Source organism: Dipodomys spectabilis, unplaced genomic scaffold (genome assembly GCF_019054845.1).
Source record: "Dipodomys spectabilis isolate Male_0828 unplaced genomic scaffold, ASM1905484v1 ptg000609l, whole genome shotgun sequence".
Taxonomy (NCBI): domain Eukaryota; kingdom Metazoa; phylum Chordata; class Mammalia; order Rodentia; family Heteromyidae; genus Dipodomys; species Dipodomys spectabilis.
Window position 1 is genome coordinate 330,242 of NW_024871286.1, and position 18,354 is coordinate 348,595.

At 70.1% G+C, this 18,354-nt stretch overlaps 2 protein-coding genes across 3 annotated transcripts; both read left to right on the forward strand.

Moving 5' to 3' along the window:
• The first annotated feature begins 5,994 nt into the window (after positions 1-5,994).
• On the forward strand, positions 5,995-13,395 carry Kcnn1 (potassium calcium-activated channel subfamily N member 1). Its single transcript, XM_042671238.1, has 10 exons — positions 5,995-6,310; positions 6,648-6,743; positions 7,460-7,878; positions 8,120-8,128; positions 8,915-9,056; positions 10,125-10,235; positions 10,776-10,903; positions 12,514-12,522; positions 12,760-12,829; positions 13,171-13,395. The coding sequence occupies exons 1-10, from the start codon at positions 5,999-6,001 to the stop codon at positions 13,393-13,395; spliced, it is 1,521 nt and encodes a 506-aa protein (XP_042527172.1). The 5' UTR covers positions 5,995-5,998.
• A 623-nt stretch (positions 13,396-14,018) lies between these two features.
• Positions 14,019-17,938, forward strand: Arrdc2 (arrestin domain containing 2). Of its 2 annotated transcripts, none has more exons than XM_042671256.1 (8): positions 14,019-14,307; positions 15,510-15,576; positions 15,751-15,898; positions 15,992-16,094; positions 16,164-16,420; positions 16,514-16,676; positions 16,966-17,117; positions 17,187-17,938. In XM_042671256.1, the coding sequence occupies exons 1-8, from the start codon at positions 14,058-14,060 to the stop codon at positions 17,238-17,240; spliced, it is 1,194 nt and encodes a 397-aa protein (XP_042527190.1). In that variant the 5' UTR covers positions 14,019-14,057; the 3' UTR covers positions 17,241-17,938. The 2 variants fall into 2 exon arrangements, with proteins under 2 accessions (XP_042527190.1, XP_042527189.1); XM_042671255.1 differs by having other exon boundaries at positions 14,237-15,434.
• Positions 17,939-18,354: the final 416 nt, after the last annotated feature.

The following is an 18,354-nucleotide window of genomic DNA, read 5'->3' on the forward strand; positions in this document are numbered from 1 at the left end:
GCGGGGACCCCGACCTCCCCCCGACGGGGCGCCCGCCAAGGTCACCCCCACCGAGGCCGCTGCCGGGGAGGCCTGGGGGACCCCGGAACCTGGAACTCGGGGCGCCTGAGGCCCAGTCCATCCAACAGCCGGGCCGCCGGCGGCTCCCAAGCTGGGCCCTGGGATCTGTCCCCCCTCGTCCCCTCTGCCCACGACCCCTTCCCGTCCCCATCCACTGTCCCGTCTTCCTCCTCTTCCCCCCTATCCCCCTCTTCCTCCCCCACCCCTCCTCCCGTTCCCCTCCTCTCCTCCCCTCTCCAACTTTGTCACAAAATCTGCCAGCTCAACAGTGTCTCTAAGACACAGTGGAAACCCCGCACCTGCCAGTGACCTTGGGGTGTCCCCCGCTCCCCTGGGCCGGGGTCAGCCCCAGGGCCCCCGCGGCTGGACCTAGAGAGGCCCAGAGCGCTTCGTGTGGCCGCTGCGTCCTCCGGGCCGCGGCCTCGAGGAGGCCGGGAAGAGCTGTGGGCTGACGGACAGACAGACAGGACCCACAGAACTGCCAGCCTGGGCAGGGACACCCGTCCAGGCCCCGTGGGCAAAGCCATCCCGTCGGTGCCCCCGTGGCGCCGCCCGGGCGCAGCCGCCTCCGCTCTGAGGTGACCAGGCTGCGGCGTAAGGCCGCGGTGGCCCCGCGTCCCCACGCGTCCGTCTCCTCGCAGGTCCCGAGTGGGGAGCCCTGCACCCCCTGAGTCCACGCGGGGGTCCCGTGGGCTCCAAGGAGGAAGCCAGTGGGCAGCAGGGGTGACCCCAAGGTGAGTTGGCGCGCGCCCAGGCTGCCGCTGGGCTGGGTGGGACATGGCGTTCGCCCCGCAGTGGGGAGGCCGGCTGCGGCCCGGACCCTGCGCCCCCGGCCCAGAACGGCCGGCCAGGTGGAGGCAGCGCCCTAACAGACGCCCATGTCCCTGGGGTTATGAGGCCTGGGGCGCCATCCAGAGGTGCAGGGGAACCCCAACACCAGGCAGAGTGGTGCAGCCCCAGCCCCGCACTTCCCTCAACTGTCCCTGCAGAACAGACACCCGGACGCCATCCCGCGGCCCCCACCCGACACCCCGACCCCCACACCCCAGCCCCCACCTGACACCCTGACCCCCACAACCAATACCCCAGCCCCCACACCTGACACCCCGACCCCCACCCGACACCCCAGGCTCCACACCCGACTTCCCAACCCCCACCCCTGGGTATCAGCAAACACTAAGCTGCCAAATGTGTGCCAGCACCCGGGGGGGACGGGCTCGCTGGAGCCAGCCAGGGAGGAGTTGCAGAGCGCCGGGCAGAATGGCTCAGTGGGGGCGGCAGAGCGCCCTGACTGCGAGCTGACCAGGCCAGAGCCTCGGGAACAGCATGTGCAAAAGCCCTGGGAGCACTTGGGGTGTTGGCGTCCCCTAGGAAGCTGGTGCTACTGGATCAGGAACAAAGGAGGAAGAGGAGGGTGGAGGGGCCAGGGCTAGGCTGGGGAGCTCAGGGCAGAGGTGGGGGTGGGCTGCAGGGCACGTGGCTACAGGGGGGGGGGCGGATTGCAGAGGCTTTGCCTGTGGCAGGACCGAATGGGGCCTGATTTGGGCAGGGGCTGGGCGTGGTCACTCTCAGGCTGGGGACAGCACAGGACCTGGGGGGACTGGGTGGGGTGGGGTGGGCTGCAGCACTGGGGGGTGTGAGACCAGGAAGCTATTTCCGGAAGATTGGAGTTGTAGTGAGACTGGAACTGACTCCAGTCACAGGGAAACAGTGGCCACATCCCTGACCCCAGCACTGGGGAGGTGGGGGCCAACCTGGAGAGCACACCGTATTTAAAACAAAGATCCAGTGGCTCACACCTGTCATCTCAGTTACTCAGGAGGCTGAGACCTGAGGGTCTTGGTTCAAAGCCAGCCTGAGCAGGAAAGGCCTTGAGACTCTTCATCTCCAATGAGCCACCAGAAACCCCGAAGTGGCGCTGTGGCTCAAACTGGTGGTGTGCCGGCCTTCAGCACTGGAGCTCGGGAACAGCGCCCAGGCCTGAGTTCAAGCTCCAGGACTGACTAATAAAACAAAAGCCACCGAAATGATGAGGGCCCTGGGCAGTGTGTGTACCCTCACCTCCATCTGCAGAAGCCCCAGGTTTGGGGGACCCCTGCCAGGGGCGCTGGGTAGATGTGTGAGACACAGCCGCCCCTGTTCTTCCTCCTTTTGTTGTTCTCTCCTTCCCTCCTGTCATGTACCCCTTGAAATCAGAGCCATCGGTCCTCTCCCTGAGCTTTTGTGCTCAAGGTGGTGCTCTGTCTTGAGCCACAGCTCCACTTCCCACAGTTGTGATGGTTCATTGGAGATGAGTCTCACAGACTTACCTGCCAGGGCTGGCTTTGAACTGCAGTCCTCAGATCTCAGCCTCCAAAATAGCAATGACTACAGGCGTGAGCCACCACTCCACTGTGTCCACCTTGACTCCAAGTCTTAATCCTCAGCTCTCAGCCTCCTGAGTAGTTAGCATTATAGGGGTGGCCACTGGCACCTGGCTTCACTGGGCACAGAGTTTTGCTGGCTTTATCTGGCTGCCTAGAACTTCAGGTACACATGGCTTCTGTACCCAGCATGGCTCTGGGGACAGAAATTGAACCTGGACAAGGGGAGGGGATGGGCTGTCCCTGCAGGCTGGCAAGGACTGTGTCTTGTCACATGTGTCCTGAGTGTCCTGCGTGACTCGGGGCTCACCTACAGGCCTCTTGTGTCCCTGTGTCCATCAGGGCTGTGGGAAGCTCCAGCTGGACCAGCACCACGGTGACCGCCACCAGCAGTCAGGGGAGCAGGGAGAGACCACCGAGGTGGGGGGGGGGCTGAGGCAGGCCTGTGGCAGGGACGACTTCCCCAAAGCTGCCTGGCTCATGGCACGGACGCTGTCCCCTGGGCAGGGTGGGCAGGATGGCTTGCGTGAGACTCTGGAGGGGGGGACCAGGCCTAGGCTCCACCGGAGAGCGCAGGGTTGGCCACAGTCAGCAGCCTGGACACCACTCACTGTCCACCCACTGGGCTGTCCTCCCAGGCCGCTGCCATCCATCCACACCACACTCTGTCCACCCGCCTCTCGGCGCGGAGGAGGTCCTCCTTATCCTGGACAGCGCCCACCGCCGCGGTGGGACATCTGCACAGGACAAGGTGTGGCTGAGAACTGCTGCCACCGGCCAGGGAGAGCGGGCCAGGGACCCTCAGGCTGGGGGGGAGGGGAATCTCAGGCTGGGGGGCCGGGGGACCTCAGGCTGGGGGGGTGGGACCTCAGGCTGGGGGGGAGGGGGAATCTCAGGCTGGGGGGGAGGGGGAATCTCAGGCTGGGGGGAGGGAATCTCAGGCTGGGGGGGGGTGGGAGGACCTCAGGCTGGGAGGGAGGGGACCTCGGACTGGGGGGGAGGGGGCCTCAGGCTGGGGGGGAGGGAAACCCCCAGGCCTGACCAGGGAGGGGGCTCCCTGTGTTCCTGGCCCCCAGCAGCTCCTGGGGTTGACGGATGTTCCCCAGACCAGCCTGGGCTCCCTGGGGCGAGCACTTCTGGGGAGCCCAGGCCTGGTGGGCCCCGTTTTCCTGGGGGTCCTGATGAGCGCAGGCGTCTCTGCGATCCCCTCCCTCCCGCATCGCTCTGCGGCCCCGCAAAGCAGCTCCGGGTCGCTTCTTCTCCGCGGTGCCCGGGGGGAGGGTGGCGGGGTGGGAGACTCAGTTTTGGGGCGCGGTGCTCTGGAGCCCCAGCGTTGTGGAATGCGGGCTTGGGGAAGGGCCTAGACCGCGCGGGGCGCCGGCCTGGCGCTGTCCGGGCGGCGGGCGCCGGGGAACGCGGGGGCTTTAAGTTGGGGCGGGGCCAGCCTCAGGCCGGCCAATCGGAGGCGTTGCTCACCCTGCCCCGCCCTCCTGCTCCTCCCCCTCCCGGCCCGGCCCCCAGCGGAGCCTCGCGGGGCCTCGCTCAGCTCCGGGTCCGCGCGGCGCCGCAGGTCAGAGCGGGGCCGAGGGGGGCCGGCGGGGTCCGAGGGGGGCCGGTGGGCCGAGGGGTCCGAGCGGGGCCGGCGGGGGGCCGAGGGGGGCCGGTGGGCCGAGCGGGGCCGGCGGGGGCCGAGGGGGGCCGGCGGGGGTCCGAGCGGGGCCGGCGGGCCGAGGGGTCCGAGCGGGGCCGGCGGGGGCCGAGGGGGGCCGGCGGGGGTCCGAGCGGGACCGGCGGGGGCCGAGGGGGGCCGGCGGGGGTCCGAGCGGGGCCGGCGGACCGAGGGGTCCGAGCGGGGCCGGCGGGGGCCGAGGGGGGCCGGCGGGGGCCGGCGGGGGTCCGAGCGGGGCCGGCGGGGGCCGAGGGGGGCCGGCGGGGGTCCGAGCGGGGCCGGCGGGGGCCGAGGGGGGCCGGCGGGCCGAGGGGTCCGAGCGGGGCCGGCGGGGGCCGAGGGGGGCCGGCGGAGGACCGGGGTGCCGAGGGTGGTCAGAGCGGGGCCGGCGGGGGTCCGAGGGGTCCGGCGGGCCGAGGGGTCCGAGCGGGGCCGGCGGGGATCGGGGGGTCCGAGCGGGGTCGGGGGCGTCAGAGCGGGGCCGGGGGGGTCTTAGGGGTCAGACCGGGGTCGGGGGGGTCAGACCGGGGTCGGGGAGGCGGGAGCGGGGTTTGGCCCGGGTCCTGTCTGGGGTTCTTGGCACCGTGACCTGTGACCTGGAGGACCGGGGTCAGCGCCCTGCGGGGCGGGCGGCGCGGGCGCTGCCGGGCCGCCCCCGTTTCCGGCGCGCTGCGGTGTCCGCCCCGAGTTCGAGCCCGGGCCGGCGCTGCGGTGGAACCGGGCGCTCTGCCCTGCGGGCCGCGCCCCCGGCCCGACTTCCCGACCCGGCTGGCTCTGAGCCGCGGTCCTGGCCCGCCGGCCTCCCGCGGGCGTCCCCGCGCCCCACGGAGCCGCGTGGGCTTCCGGGCCTCGGGAGGGGAGCGGGACAGACCGAGCCCCGGGCCCCGGTGTGGAGGAGCGGGCGCCGCACCGTCCGGCCCTTCCTTCCCGCGGTGCGGTGCGGAGCCGCCGCGCGGTGCTGGCCCCTCCGAGCTCAGTCGCTCGCCTGCCCGGCGGCCACATCTGCCCCTCCCCGCCCAGGGCACCCGGGACGTGGCTGCCAGGAAGCTCTCAGCGCTGACTCTGGCCCGTGTCGGGCGGCTGAGTCACGGCCCCGAGCTGCCACTTCTTCCCTGCCTTCTGGAAGGTCGCTCGCAGCAGCCTGAGCCAGTCCCGTTCTTGGTCTCGTGCACCTGCCTGTCTGCCGGCCTGCACCCCAGTCCCCGCCCCCCCAGCCGGCCTGCACCCCAGTCCCCGCCCCCCCAGCCGGCCTGCACCCCAGTCCCCGCCCCCCCCAGCCGGCCTGCACCCCAGTCCCCGCCCCCCCAGCCGGCCTGCACCCCAGTCCCCGCCCCCCCAGCCGGCCTGCACCCCAGTCCCCGCCCCCCCAGCCGGCCTGCACCCCAGCCCTCCCCCCTGCCTGCACCCCAGTCCCTGCACCAGCCTGCACCCCCTCCCCCCGGCTGGCCGGCAGGCCCCTCCTCTCCCAACCCTAGCAGAAGCAGGGCCAGGCAATCCACAGCCTCCACACAGTGGGGGGAGGTCTGGGTTCTTGCGTGGACAGAGCAAGACCAGGCAGGGCCGTGCCAGCCAGAGGTCTGGCCATGCCCAAGGGTGGCCCTGTGGCCCACCCCATCCCGTGGGACAGGGAGGGTCGCTCTTGGGCCAGGCGCGTTCAGGGCAGGGCTGGGAAGGCTGGGGGCTCCTGGCCAGGCTGGGCACTGGGGGCCCTTGGGCTCGTGGGAGCAGAGGGGGGGCGACCCACACGTCTGGTTCTGGGTTCAGAGTCTGCAATAGAGGTGGAGGTTCGCCCCACATTGCCTGACCAAGCTCCTCTGTCCCGCAGGTCGGCGTGGGGGTTGCTCCGCCGAGCCATGCCGGGCCCTGGGCGGCTGGCAGCAAGCCCAGGCCCAGCACCCGGCTGGCCATGAACGGCCACAGCCACAATGGCGGCCTGGGGCCTCTGGAGCCCGAGGCCAGCCGGCCTGCGCAGGGCCTGTGCGGCCCCCGGGGGCAGGCCCAGGAGGAGGTTGGGGACACAGAGGAGGAGGAGGAGGAGGAGGACACGGGAGGGCCCCGGGGGGCGGGGGCGCCCCCCACGGCGGGCCACCGGCTGGGCCGGCGGCGCGTGCTGTTGGAGAAGCGCAAGCGTCTGGGTGACTACGCGCTCATCTTCGGCATGTTTGGCATCGTGGTGATGGTGACGGAGACCGAGCTGTCCTGGGGCGTCTACACGAAGGTGGGGACCCCCATAGCTCCGTCCTGAGCCATGCCAGTGTGGACTGGGCCCTAGGATGGGGGGAACAGAGACAAGCGGGATCGAGGCCCCATGGGACTGGGAAGGGCCGGGCCAGGCCTCGGTGGTCAGTCATGGCTGAATTGGGGGGGAGCAGGGGGGAGCCTTTGCATTTCGGGCCGATGCCCCGACCTGCTGTCTGGCCCTGCAAGGCTGCCTCACCCAAGGCCTGGGTGGGGACACTGAGGCCTGGGGGAGGGGGCAGAAGCCAGCTGTGATGGCCTAGGGCTGGGGGGCAGGCCCGAACCCCCGTCAGCTCACTGCTGCCTCCTGTGTGCAGGAGTCTCTCTTCTCCCTGGCGATGAAATGCTTGATCAGCCTGTCCACGCTCATCCTGCTGGGCCTCATCATTCTCTACCATGCACGGGAGATCCAGGTACGTGCGCTCCCTCCAGCCAGCCCACCCCACTCCCCGCTAGATCCTCCTGATCTCCAGAAGGAAAATCAGACTCATGGGAACTCCCTGCCCCAGTTGGCGGTGTGCCAATGCCCAGGGCACAGCGTTGGTGCTGGCTGTCCAGCAGTTCCTGTTACAGTGGATGCTTGGTAGGATGGGGACCAGGACCCCATGGGGACCAAACTCTGTGGCTGTTTAGGTCCCTTAATATCACTGCGCTGGGTTTGGGTAGCCCAGAAAATTTGCACACACCCTGCACATTTGCATAGATCTGCATATTTGCACACTGCACATTTGCATATACCATGCACTTTTGCATATACCATGCACATTTGCATAGGCCCTAAGTACATAACCCTCTCTGGGTAACAAGGTAACAGTGTGAGTTGGCTCCCTGATCACCTATTCAAGGACAGGATCCTCTGCACTTAGTCCTCTGACACAATGTTGCTCCTGGTTGCTACACCTCATGGTCTCTGGAGGAAGAGACCAGAAGCCTGGTGCTCAGGGGAAGCACCACCATTCCCCTCAGCAGGGAAGAAACAAAGGCGCAGCCTCCTAGGGCTGAGCTCCATGTAGCACAATGTAGGTGGAATATTACTCAGCAGTAACAAAGAACCAAGCTCTGGGGATGCAGGGACTGAGGAGCCGTGGATCTGCGGTGGGCAGGCACCCACCCCAGCCTCCGTCCACAGCTGTTCATGGTGGACAACGGGGCGGACGACTGGAGGATCGCGCTGACCTGTGAGCGTGTGCTCCTCATCGCGCTGGAGCTGGCCGTGTGCGCTGTCCACCCGGTGCCTGGCCACTACCGCTTCACATGGACGGCGCGGCTGGCGTTCACCTATGCGCCGTTGGAGGCCCAGGCGGACGTGGATGTGCTGCTGTCTGTCCCCATGTTCCTGCGGCTCTACCTGCTGGGCCGGGCACTGCTGCTGCACAGCAAGGCCTTCACCGACGCCTCCAGCCGCAGCATCGGCGCTCTCAACAAGGTCACCTTCAACACCCGCTTCGTCACCAAGACCCTCATGACCGTCTGCCCCGGCACCGTGCTCCTGGTCTTCAGCATCTCCTCCTGGGTCATTGCAGCCTGGACCGTGCGCGTCTGCGAGAGGTAACAGCGCCCTGGCCCCTCTCCCCCGGTCCCCAGCCCCGACCCCGGCTCCAGGCCCCACCGTCCCCGCCTCCTCCCTGACCCCAGGACTTGGGGTAACCCAGTGCCGGCCGCCCTGGCTGTCTCCGAGGACCTTCTTCCGGCCAGCCCTCTGTCCTGGGCCACTGGCGTCCGGCCAGGGTGGCAGAGGCAGCCACGATTAACCAGCTTTCCTCTCCTCTGCCGCCCTGCCGGACCGAAGGGAAGACATGTGAGTCCCGGTGGGTCTCTGCCATGCTGCCCCCTGCCCTCCCCTCCCCATGACCCTCGTCCTGCTCTCCAGGAGTTTAAGACTTGCTGCCACGGGAGGGCGCAGCCAGGCCTCCCCCCGGAGTCCCCCTCAGCTGAGCCCGGGGACAGCGGCAGCCTCGTCGTGCACCAGGCCGGGCCCCGGAAGACCCGGTCCTCCCTGCCCCTGCACTGGGGGACCCTGTGCCCCCAGCCCAGCCCGGGCTCGCAGGGTGCAGCCGTCTCTGGCCGCCACAGCTGGGTGGCACAGCCATTCCCACGGTTCTATGCGGGGCACCGCCCCCCCTCCCACCGAGGCCAGCCAGGCAACAGGCAGCCAGTCCTAAACCCTGTGCGCGCCGCTTGTCCCCTGCATGTCCCCCCCCAGCTGCGTCCCCAGCTCTGTGGCGCCAGGGCAGGGGAGGGGGCTCTCTCTCGCTGTCCGTGGAAACCACTGCTGCCCCCACCTACGGCCCCCAGTGTGGCCCGGCCCTGGGGGTGGGATGGGGGGGCTCCCAGGCCCAGCTGCGCCTCCCGTACTTGGCCTGGCGCCCGCACTCCCTGCCATGAACCACTGCCCAGCCAGACCTGCGCTGGGCGCCCTTGGCACCTTCCGGAAGTCTCTCCTCATGTCTTCCCCCTGCCTACGGCGCCTCCAGTCCCTGGGCTCCACGTGTGGCCTGTGTGTTGGGGAGGGGCACTTGGCCGGGGCCGGGGGTCACGCTGCGCGCTGGGGTGCTGACTGCTGGCCCTGCCCGCCGCCCGGCAGGTACCATGACCAGCAGGAGGTGACCAGCAGCTTCCTGGGGGCCATGTGGCTGGTGTCCATCACCTTCTTGTCCATTGGCTACGGGGACATGGCACCCCACACCTACTGCGGCAAGGGCGTGTGCCTGCTCACCGGCATCATGGTAAGGCCGGCCGGTGCTGCGCAGTCCGGCTGGACAGGGCCCTGTGCTCCAGTGCCTCAATTTTCCCCGCCGTACCCACCTCCCCATCCTCAGCTTGCTGTTCCTTTAAGTGAGCAACTGCCCCTCGGTCTGTGTCTGACGCTCAGGTGTACAAGCTTCTCTGGTCCTGCTTCTGTCCCCCAAGCTGTCACTGTGTGCGTGTGTGTGCGTGCGCACATGTGCTACACACGCTTCAACTCAAAGTAGGCTCTGTCCCTGCACAAAGCTAGCCTTCTGTCACTGAGCCACAGCACCACTTCCAGTTTCTGGTGGTTCATTGGAGATCAGAGTCTCAGGGCTTTTGTGCTCAGGCTGCCTTTGAACCATGATCTTCACACCTCAGCCTCCTGAGCAGCTGGGATGACGGGCGTGAGCCATGAGCATCCAGCTTTTTTCCTTCCTTTCTCCTTTCTTTTCCTTCCTTCCTTCCCTTCCCCTCTTTTTCCTCTCTATTTATTGTAGTTTTGCTGCACTGCCCAGCGGGCTGGCCCTGAACCCTTGGCCTCACTCAATCCTTTACCTTCTGAGCAGTTGGGACCGCAGGCCTCACCCGGCTGCGGTGTTCCTCTCCTCCCTCTGGGCCAGCTCCCCTGTCCACTTGTCCCATGTGCAGGGGTGCAGGCCTGCCACTGCCAGCACATCCCCGTCTTGAGCACGGCGCCTCTGAGAGTGGTTGGCTGTTGGTCAGTGCACATATGTGCTGTGCGCTCTGCTTCTCTGTGGGCCCCTTGGCCGTTCTTTTTGCTGGCTGTGTAGTATTCTAGGTGTAGATGTGTAGCAAGTTGTTTGGGCCTGCTCAGCTGTACTTTTCCGGAGAAGCAGTTTCCCAAGCCTTTCTCTTGGTCAGGACTCTGCAGTCAGTAGGGCCCTCAGGCAGCCCTGCTCATGCCTGTGTCCACTTCACCTGGGCTGACCTCTGAACTCCACGGGGCAAGCGAGGTCGCTTGTGCTGCCCTGGGGCCCAGGGCGCTGCCTGACACCTGGGTCTCCTCACCGCCCCTCTCGGGGGTGTCACACGCCACCCTGCAGGGCGCAGGCTGCACGGCGCTGGTGGTGGCGGTGGTGGCGCGGAAGCTGGAGCTCACCAAGGCAGAGAAGCATGTGCACAACTTCATGATGGACACGCAGCTCACCAAGCGGGTGAGCGCCGCCCCCTCCGGCGCTCGGCCCCGCCCCCGGGCCGGCCACGCCCCTGGCTCCCACCACACCCTCCGACCCGGCCCCTCCCCTCCAGGCCTCGCCCCTGGCTCCCACCACGCCCTCTGGCCCGGCCACGCCCCTCCAGGCCACGCCCCTGGCTCCCGCCACGCCCTCCGGCCCGGCCACGCCCCTCCAGGCCACGCCCCTGGCTCCCACCACACCCTCCGACCCGGCCCCTCCCCTCCAGGCCTCGCCCCTGGCTCCCACCTCACCCTCCGACCCGGCCACTCCCCTCCAGGCCACGCCCCTGGCTCCCGCCACGCCCTCCGGCCCGGCCACGCCCCTCCCGGCCTCGCCCGCGCTGCCCTGCGCCAGGCCTCGGGCAATGCCCCGGACGTCTCCAGCCTGAGCGGGTTGGCCGCTCTGTGCCTCAGTGTCCCGCGTTAGGCCCAGGCGCAGTGCACGGGGGTGGGCGCTCCGGGGGCCCTGTCTGGCAGCCCCGGGTCCGTGCCCGCTCTCAGGACCCGCCTCGGCCCGCAGGTGAAGAACGCGGCGGCGAACGTGCTCCGGGAGACGTGGCTCATCTACAAACACACGCGGCTGGTGCGGAGGCCGGACCCGGCCCGCGTGCGCAAACACCAGCGTAAGTTCCTCCAGGCCATCAATCAGTAAGTGCGGGCCGGGTGGCGGCGGGACGCGGCGGCTCGGGCGGGCGGGGGGGGGGGGGGAGGAGGCGGGGCGCGGGCCGGCGCGGGGGGCGGGGCCGGGACGCGGCGGCTCGGGCGGGCGGGGGGGAGGAGGCGGGGCGCGGGCCGGCGCGGGGGGCGGGGCCGGGACGCGGCGGCTCGGGCGGGGCAGGGGGGAGGGGGCAGGGGCGGGCCGGCGCGGAGGGGGCGGGGCCGGGACGCGGCGGGGCGGAACGAGGCGGGGCGCGGGCCGGTGCGGGGGGGGGGGGTGAAGAGGCGGGGCGCGGGCCGGCGCCGAGGGGGCGAGGCCGGGACGCAGGCGGCGCGGGGCCGGGGCGCGCTCCGGAGCGGGCCTGCCCCCCGGGGTCCCCGGTCAAGTTCCACCCCCCTCCCTTAGACGTGGAAGCCGCTTGCCCTTGGGGCGCAGAGCGCTAGCCCTGAGCACCGAGAGGCTCAGAACAGCGCCCAGGCCCTGAGTTCAAGGCCCAGGACTGGCCAGGGGCAGGGAGGGGGCTGGCGCCAGGGGCTCCCGCCTGTAATCCCAGCTGCTCAGACAGCTGAGCTGGCTGTTGGAAGGCGGACCAGGCAGGGAAGGCCGGGCGTCTTACCTCCGGTCAACTAGCGAAAAAGCCAGCAGAGCTGTGGCTGAAGTGTCAGAGTACTAGTTTTGAGCACAAAAGCTCAGGGAGTGTCTTACAGTCAGTTCCTTCAGCCCTCAAGGCACACAGGTCCCAGCCTGGTCTCTTTTTTGTTTTTGGTCGGTCGCGGGTCTTGAACTCGGGGCCTGGGCGCTGTCCCTCAGCTCTTCAGCTCAAGGCTGGCGCTCTACCTCTTGAGCCAAAACGCCACTTCCGGTTTTCTGGTGGTTCATGGGAGATAAATGTCTCATGGACTTTCCTGCCTGGGCTGGCTTTGAACTCTGATCTTCAGATCTCAGCCTCCAGAGTATCTGGGGTGATAGGCCTGAGCCACTGGTGCCCTGGGAGACAGGACCCTTTAACGGCTCCAGGAGCAGCCGTGGGTCTGGCACTGTGACTCGGGGACCATGTCTGACCTCCCCCCACCAAGGTCTGTCTACACTGGCTTCTTCCACAGTGTATGTTGTTGTTGCGTGGGGGATACAGTCTCGCCCCAGCCTCCCAGGAGGAGGGGTCCCAGCCCCGCAGGTGGGGCGGTGGAGGGCGGGGCGGTGGAGCAATCAGGCAGGAGGAGGGGCAGGGTGGTAGGGGAGGAGAGGGGCGGGAATGTGGGGGGGGCCTGGGTTCCATGCTGGTGTCCACTCTGAGGACAGGTATGGCCCCAAGGAGGGCTGAGGAGCTGTGGGGAGGCTCCCCAATACCATGTCACCTACTGGCTGGTTCAAAGACCAATAGAACTCAGGGCCCCCCTGTGACGGGTCCCGTGACGGGCCCCCTCTGACAGGCTCCTCGTTGGCCACTGCTGTGTAGACCCTTGGGGGCGGAGGGGGGTGTCACGGGTGGAGGGCACCCCAGTACCTGATGTGAACCTGGGCGGGGCTCATAGAGTCATTGAACCCCGATGCTGACACTAAAATGTCTCTGGTTTTTCTCCTGCTTGGCTGTGTCTCACAGGGCTCAGAAGTAAGTGTTTCCCGTAGGCTCAGGAGGCCTGGTGTGTGGGGCGCAGATCTAGGGGTGCGGGTGAGGGCCTGGGAAGTCCAGACCGGGGCCCAGGGGGCCTGGTGTGCGGGGCGCAGATCCCGGGGTGCAGGTGAGGGCCTGGGAAGTCCGGGCCGGGGCCCAGGCCGCCCCTGGTTGGTCCCTGGGCCGGCAGCCCTCTGCCACTGACCCCCACACTGCTGGCCCCTCCGTGTCCAGGCTCCGCAGCGTGAAGATTGAGCAGGGGAAACTGAATGACCAGGCCAACTCGCTCAGTGACCTGGCCAAGGTGAGGGCGTGGTAGTGAAGGGGTGGGGTGATAGGTCAGAGAGGGAGCACGGGCTGGAGGGGGGGGCTCCCGGAGACTGGGCACCTACCTCTCCTCTGCCCATCAGCTCTTCCCTTTCCAGCCGTGGCCGCTTTGTTAACCACGCCCCGCAGACATGCGGACCAGTGCGTGGAGCGTTGGCCACGCCCCCGAGGCCTGCCAGACACGCCCACGCCACACCCCCACGTCTGGCGTTGGGCTGGCCGGAAGGTCCTCTCAGCCTCCCTCTGGCGACCCCAGGGCTGGGCCCCGCCGTCCGCTCCCGCGGCGGTCACGGCCCCGTCCGCGCTCTCCTCCCGCAGACGCAGAGCGTCATGTTGGACGTGGTGTCAGAACTGCAGGCCCAGCAGGAGGAGCTCGAAGCCCGCCTGGCCGCCCTCGAGAGCCGGCTGGACGCGCTGGCCACCTCGCTGCAGGCCCTGCCCGCGCTCGTCGCCCAAGCCATAGGCGGCTCCCCGCCGCGCGCGCCGCCCAGCCCGGGACCCGCGCGCCTCCCGCGCCCCTGGCCGCCCGCGGACTGTAGGTGACGGCCCGCCCGGCCGCCGCCGTCCCCTCTGCCGCCACCGTGTGGCCGCCGCCCGTCGCGCCGTGAGCCCGGGCTGGGCCGCGGATGAACTGGACGCCTGCGCCCGCCGACCGCCACTGGCGACCCGGGCGGAGAACCTCGCTTCCCACTGGGCACGCGTGGAGCGCCCACCTGCTGCGTGCGGGACACGTGGCGTGAACGACCGCAGAGACTGTGCTTAGACGGACGGGGCCCCCGAGGCCCCGCGGGGACGGGCCGCCGCGACACGGGCGGCTGGGCTGCGCGCCCCGCCCTCGGAGCGCCGTCCCGGAGCGCGGGCGGCCGTGGCAGAGCCCCGAGGAGGGTCGGGGCCCGTAGGTGCTCAATAAATGCTCCTCCCTCCCGGAGCGGCGTGGTGTCCGCGCCGGCCGCGCGCGCGGGGGATCCGGGGCGCGCCGCGCGGGAGGAGCGCGCAGCCCGCAGCTCCCGGAGCGGCCCCGGGGCCTGGAGTTGACGCAGGGCGGGGCTTGGGCTCGGCGCAGCGCCCGCCACATCCGTCCCCGCCCGGTTCTAAGTCACCAGGCGCCGCGGGGACCCGCCCCGCGCAGGGGACCCGAGAACCCGGAAGCCGCGGCGGTGCGGGGCGAGCCTGAGCGGCGGGGCCCGCGCCCATCCCGGGCGGTCATGCGCCTGCGCGGCTTCGCGCTGGAGCTGGCGCGGGGCCCGGGCGCGGCGTTCCGCGGCGGGGAGCGGCTCCGCGGCCGCGTGCTGCTGGACGCCGCGGCGCCGCTGCGCGTGCGCGCGCTCGTGGTGGCGGCGCGCGGCGGGGCGGCCGCGCGCTGGCTGGACGGCCGCAGCGTGGGGGTCCACGCCGTGTCCAGCGACTTCGCGGCCGCCGAGACCTACCTGCGACGACGACAGACGCTGCTGCGCGGTGAGGACGCGGGAGCCCGTCCCGGGGCGCCCACGCTGCGGACTCGGGGCGTCCCCGCGACGGGCCTCACAACCCCGCACATCCTTTATCGGGGCGTGGGTCGGTGCTGCCCCGGGCTGCGTCCCCTCGTGCCCGCAGCGGCGCGAGGACGGGTGCGGTGTGCGTGGCGGTGCGGGGACCTCGGGGCTCCTCACCCGGCTCGCGGCGTCCCCGGCGCAACGCATCCGGCCGCCGGCAGAGGGCGCCGGGCCCCCGCGGGCGGCACCAGCCGCTCCCCGCCGAGTTCTTTCAGGGGGAAACTGAGGTCCAGGGAAGCAGGAGGGAAGGTCGGGGGCGCCTGGTCGTTCGGAGTAAAGGTGTCGGGCTGGGGGTTCTCGGCGATCAGAGTCCCAGGCTGCTTTTCTCCCGTCTCTCCAGAAAGGGAAATTGAGGCACACCGCCCTTCCAAGGTGCAGGGAGTCCCGACCGCTCCTCTCCCAGCTTGGGCGAGCCGTCAGGTCGGTCAGCAGAGGCCGCTCCGTTGGTGACCTCAGGCTCCGGCCGGTGGCTTCGGCTCTGTTTCTCCTCTTTGTGCGCGGGGAACGGGCTCCGGCGCGGGCAGGGCCCCCGCAGTTTTGTTGTTTCGCTGCACGCCTTTGCGAGACCACGCCCCCTCCGCGCTATTGGTCCAACAGTTTCCCGGAGGCGGGTCTCTGGTGCGGGCCACGCCCCCGACCTGTCATATAAGCGCGGCCCGGCGGCGTTCCCGGGAATTTCCAGCCGCGCCTCCGCCGCGCAGCACGGGCGCTGGGCGCTGGGCGCTGGGCGAGCTCGTCTCCGCCGCTCACGGGTTCGAGGCCAGGGTGGGCGTGCCATGCTGTTCGACAAGGTGAAGGCGTTCGTGGTACAGCTGGACGGCGCGATGGCGGGCGCCGAGCCCGTGTTCCGCGGTGGCCAGGTGGTGGCGGGCCGCGTGCTGCTGGAGGTGGTGGGCGCGGCGCGCGTGGCCGCCCTGGCGCTGCGGGCGCGGGGTCGCGTGCACGCGCACTGGACCGAGTCCCGCAGCGCGGGCTCGAGCACCGCGTACACGCACAGCTACAGCGAGCGGGTGGAGCTTGTGGGCCACCGCGCCACGCTGCTAGCGCCAGGTACCCGGGGTCCCCGGCGTGGGGCGCCCCGCCCGCCGGCCCCGCGCCCGCGCTGAGCTGCTCCTCTGCCCCTAGACACCGGGGAGACCACAACGCTGCCCGCGGGCCGCCACGAATTCCCGTTTAGCTTCCAACTGCCAGTGTGAGTCTGGGGGCGGGGGTCACAGGGGGCGTGGTCGATGCGGGGTCCTCCGTGGGCGGGGCGGGGCCACAGGGGGCGTGGTCGATGCGGGGGTCTGTCGCGGATGGGGCGGGGCCTCGGCGGGGCGGGGCCAGCGGGCCCCGCTGAGCCCCGCCCCCGCCCGCCCCGCCCCAGCGCTCTGGTCACCTCGTTCGAGGGGAAGCACGGCAGCGTCCGCTACTGCGTCAAGGCCACGCTGCGCCGGCCCTGGGCGCCCGCGCGCCGCGCCCGCCGCGCCTTCACGGTCATCCAGCCGGTAGACATCAACTCACCCGCGCTGCTGGTGAGCCGGGCGCGGGCCGGGGTGCGGGGCAGGGCGCGCGGGCCGGGCCGGGCGGAGGTCCTCACGTGCTGGGTGCGGGCCCTGTCCCCCCAGGCCCCGCAGGCGGGCGTTCGTGAGAAGATGGCCCGGCCCTGGTGCGGCCCGCGCGGCCTGGTCTCGCTGGCAGCCAAGATCGAGCGCAAGGGCTTCACGCCAGGTACAGCGCGGGGCGCGGGGCGCGGGGCGGGACGCTGGGCGGGACACTGAGGCCGCGTCCCCCGCGCAGGAGAGGTCATTCCCATCGAGGCCGAAGTGGACAACGCGTGCGCCCGGCCCGTGCGGCCCCGCGCCGCCCTGGTGCAGACGCAGACGTTCCTGGCCTGTGGCGCGCGCAAGGAGAAGCGCACGGTGCTGGCGAGCGGCGCGGGCGCGCCGGTGGGGCCGGGGCGGCGGGCGCGGTGGCGGGGCCCCGCGCTGCGCATCCCGCCCGTGGCGCCGTCCATCCTGCAGTGCCGTGTGCTGCAGGTCTCCTACTCGCTCAAGGTGCGGAGGGGCGCGGGGTGGGGGCCCCGGAGGGGCGCGGGGTGGGGGTGAAGCCATGCAGGCGCCCATCCTTCCTCTAACACCCCCCCTCAGGTCTGCGTGGACATCCCCGGCACGTCCAAGCTGCTGCTGGAGTTACCCCTGGTCATCGGCACGGTCCCCCTCCATCCCTTCGGTAGCCGCTCGTCCAGCGTGGGCAGCCAGGCCAGCTTCCTCCTCGACTGGGTGCCGGGCGCCCTGCTGGGACCGCTGGAGGGTGAGGCGCCTGGGGGGTCCCCAGGTCCGGGCTGTGAGTGGCTCCCGTCGGGATCCCCAGCCGGGCAGAGCCTCAGGTCGGAGGATTGCAGCCCAAGGCCCATCTGGGCAAAAACTTGAAGCTGTCCCAGAGAAACACCTAAAGAAAGCGATTGTGTGGCTCAAGCGGTAGAGCAGTCGTCTGGCAGGACGAAAGCCCTGTGCGCACACCCCAGCGCTGCCTGGTTTAAAATGACGGGGTCCCCCCCCCCGTGGGGGCTGGACACCCCTCACCCGGCTGCCGCTTGCAGCTCCTCCTGCCTATGCCGACGTGGTGACGGAGGAGGTGGCGACGGCGCCCAGCCCCTTCCCGCTGCCCCCGGACCCGGGCCCGGGCCTGGACGGCCCCTACCTGGCCTACGTGCAGGCGTTCCGCCTCCGCCCGCCGCCGCTCTACTCGGAGGTGAGCTGCGGGTGTGGGAGAGCCGGGGCGGGCGGGGGGCTGCGGGGGGCTGACTGGCCTCCCTTTCAGGAGGACCCGAACCCACCCTCGGAGGCCAGCAGCGGGCACTGCAGGACCTGCTGAGCGGCCAGCAGAGGCCACAGGGCGAGGTTGCAGCGGCGGCCCAGCGCCGAGCACGCGGGCTGGGTTCGCGGTGGCAAGTCAGCGCCCAGGAGAGTCGACGGGCGTTTGCTCCCTGTGCCCGCCCCCGGGCAGTGTGGGCTCCCCAGGAAGGACAAAGCCGGTGTGGACACTTGGGGCTTCTTGGGGGGAAGGGCATTTTACCTGAGGCTTTGACATGGAGGCGGAGAAGGCGGAGCTTCCCCACCGCGTCTGCCCTGCTCAGGGGCGCCGGCTCCACCCCGGGGGTGGCCTTGAGGATGAGGGCCACAGGTCCTGCCAGTGGGGACTTCTGACACCGGAGCCCGGGGTAGTGCAGGGCCAGAGCCTGAGCGCCCAGCGAGCTTCTTCCGAAGCCAGGTCCTGGGTGGGCTGAGAATTTCAAGGTGGACTGGCACGCGGGGGCCGGGGCGGGAGGGGGGGACGTCCACCCGTGGGGGGGACTTCCAGGGTGGGGGGGCAGCCGCCCCAGGTCCACCCTCCCGGCCGCCTGGGCGGGGCGCGTGTGCCGCGGGCAGAGCCCAGACGGGAGGCCCAGGGCGGGACGGGAGCTGGGGTCAAGGCTGGGCAGCCCCGGGGTCCCAGGAAGGGCCCTGCAGAGTTTGGGGGCCATCGTTTTTATTGACTTAAACTTCACATAAAAAAGCAACCCTTTCAAAGCATCTGTAGCATTCGCATTTCATAATGCATCACAGCCTCTTCTGGAACATTCCATCCCCCCAGTGTTGGCTCTCCGTCCCCTCCCAGACCCAGCAAGACGCTGATCGGCTTCCTGCCCCCGGTTTTCTGCCCCCCCCCCCATGGCACGCAGGGCCGTTGGCTTGGCCGTCACCGGTGTCCTGGGTTCAGAGGTCACCCATGAGGCACCGGCGGCAGGCCACGTTTTTCCGTGGCCAGGTGACACATGGTTGTCATGGACGATCTCCTTTCTTTGGTCTCGGCTGGGCGCAGCAGGGCTTCTCCCGTTGCCCCCGAGCTTCTAGGCGGCAGGTGAGGAAAGCCCTGCCCAGCTCTGCCCTTTGGGCTGGGGCCGGCCGGGGACCCCGTGCCACAGACGAGCGCTGCATGTAGAGATGGG

Coding starts and splice junctions, on each gene's coding strand:
- Kcnn1 (XM_042671238.1), top strand. CDS start 5,999: ATGAACGGCCACAGCCACAATGGCGGCCTGGGGCCTCTGGAGCCCGAG. Junction 6,311..6,647: donor CCTGGGGCGTCTACACGAAG/GTGGGGACCCCC, acceptor TCCTGTGTGCAG/GAGTCTCTCTTCTCCCTGGC. Junction 12,830..13,170: donor CGCTCAGTGACCTGGCCAAG/GTGAGGGCGTGG, acceptor CTCCTCCCGCAG/ACGCAGAGCGTCATGTTGGA.
- Arrdc2 (XM_042671255.1), top strand. CDS start 15,161: ATGCTGTTCGACAAGGTGAAGGCGTTCGTGGTACAGCTGGACGGCGCG. Junction 15,435..15,509: donor CGCCACGCTGCTAGCGCCAG/GTACCCGGGGTC, acceptor CTCTGCCCCTAG/ACACCGGGGAGACCACAACG. Junction 15,899..15,991: donor TCAACTCACCCGCGCTGCTG/GTGAGCCGGGCG, acceptor CTGTCCCCCCAG/GCCCCGCAGGCGGGCGTTCG.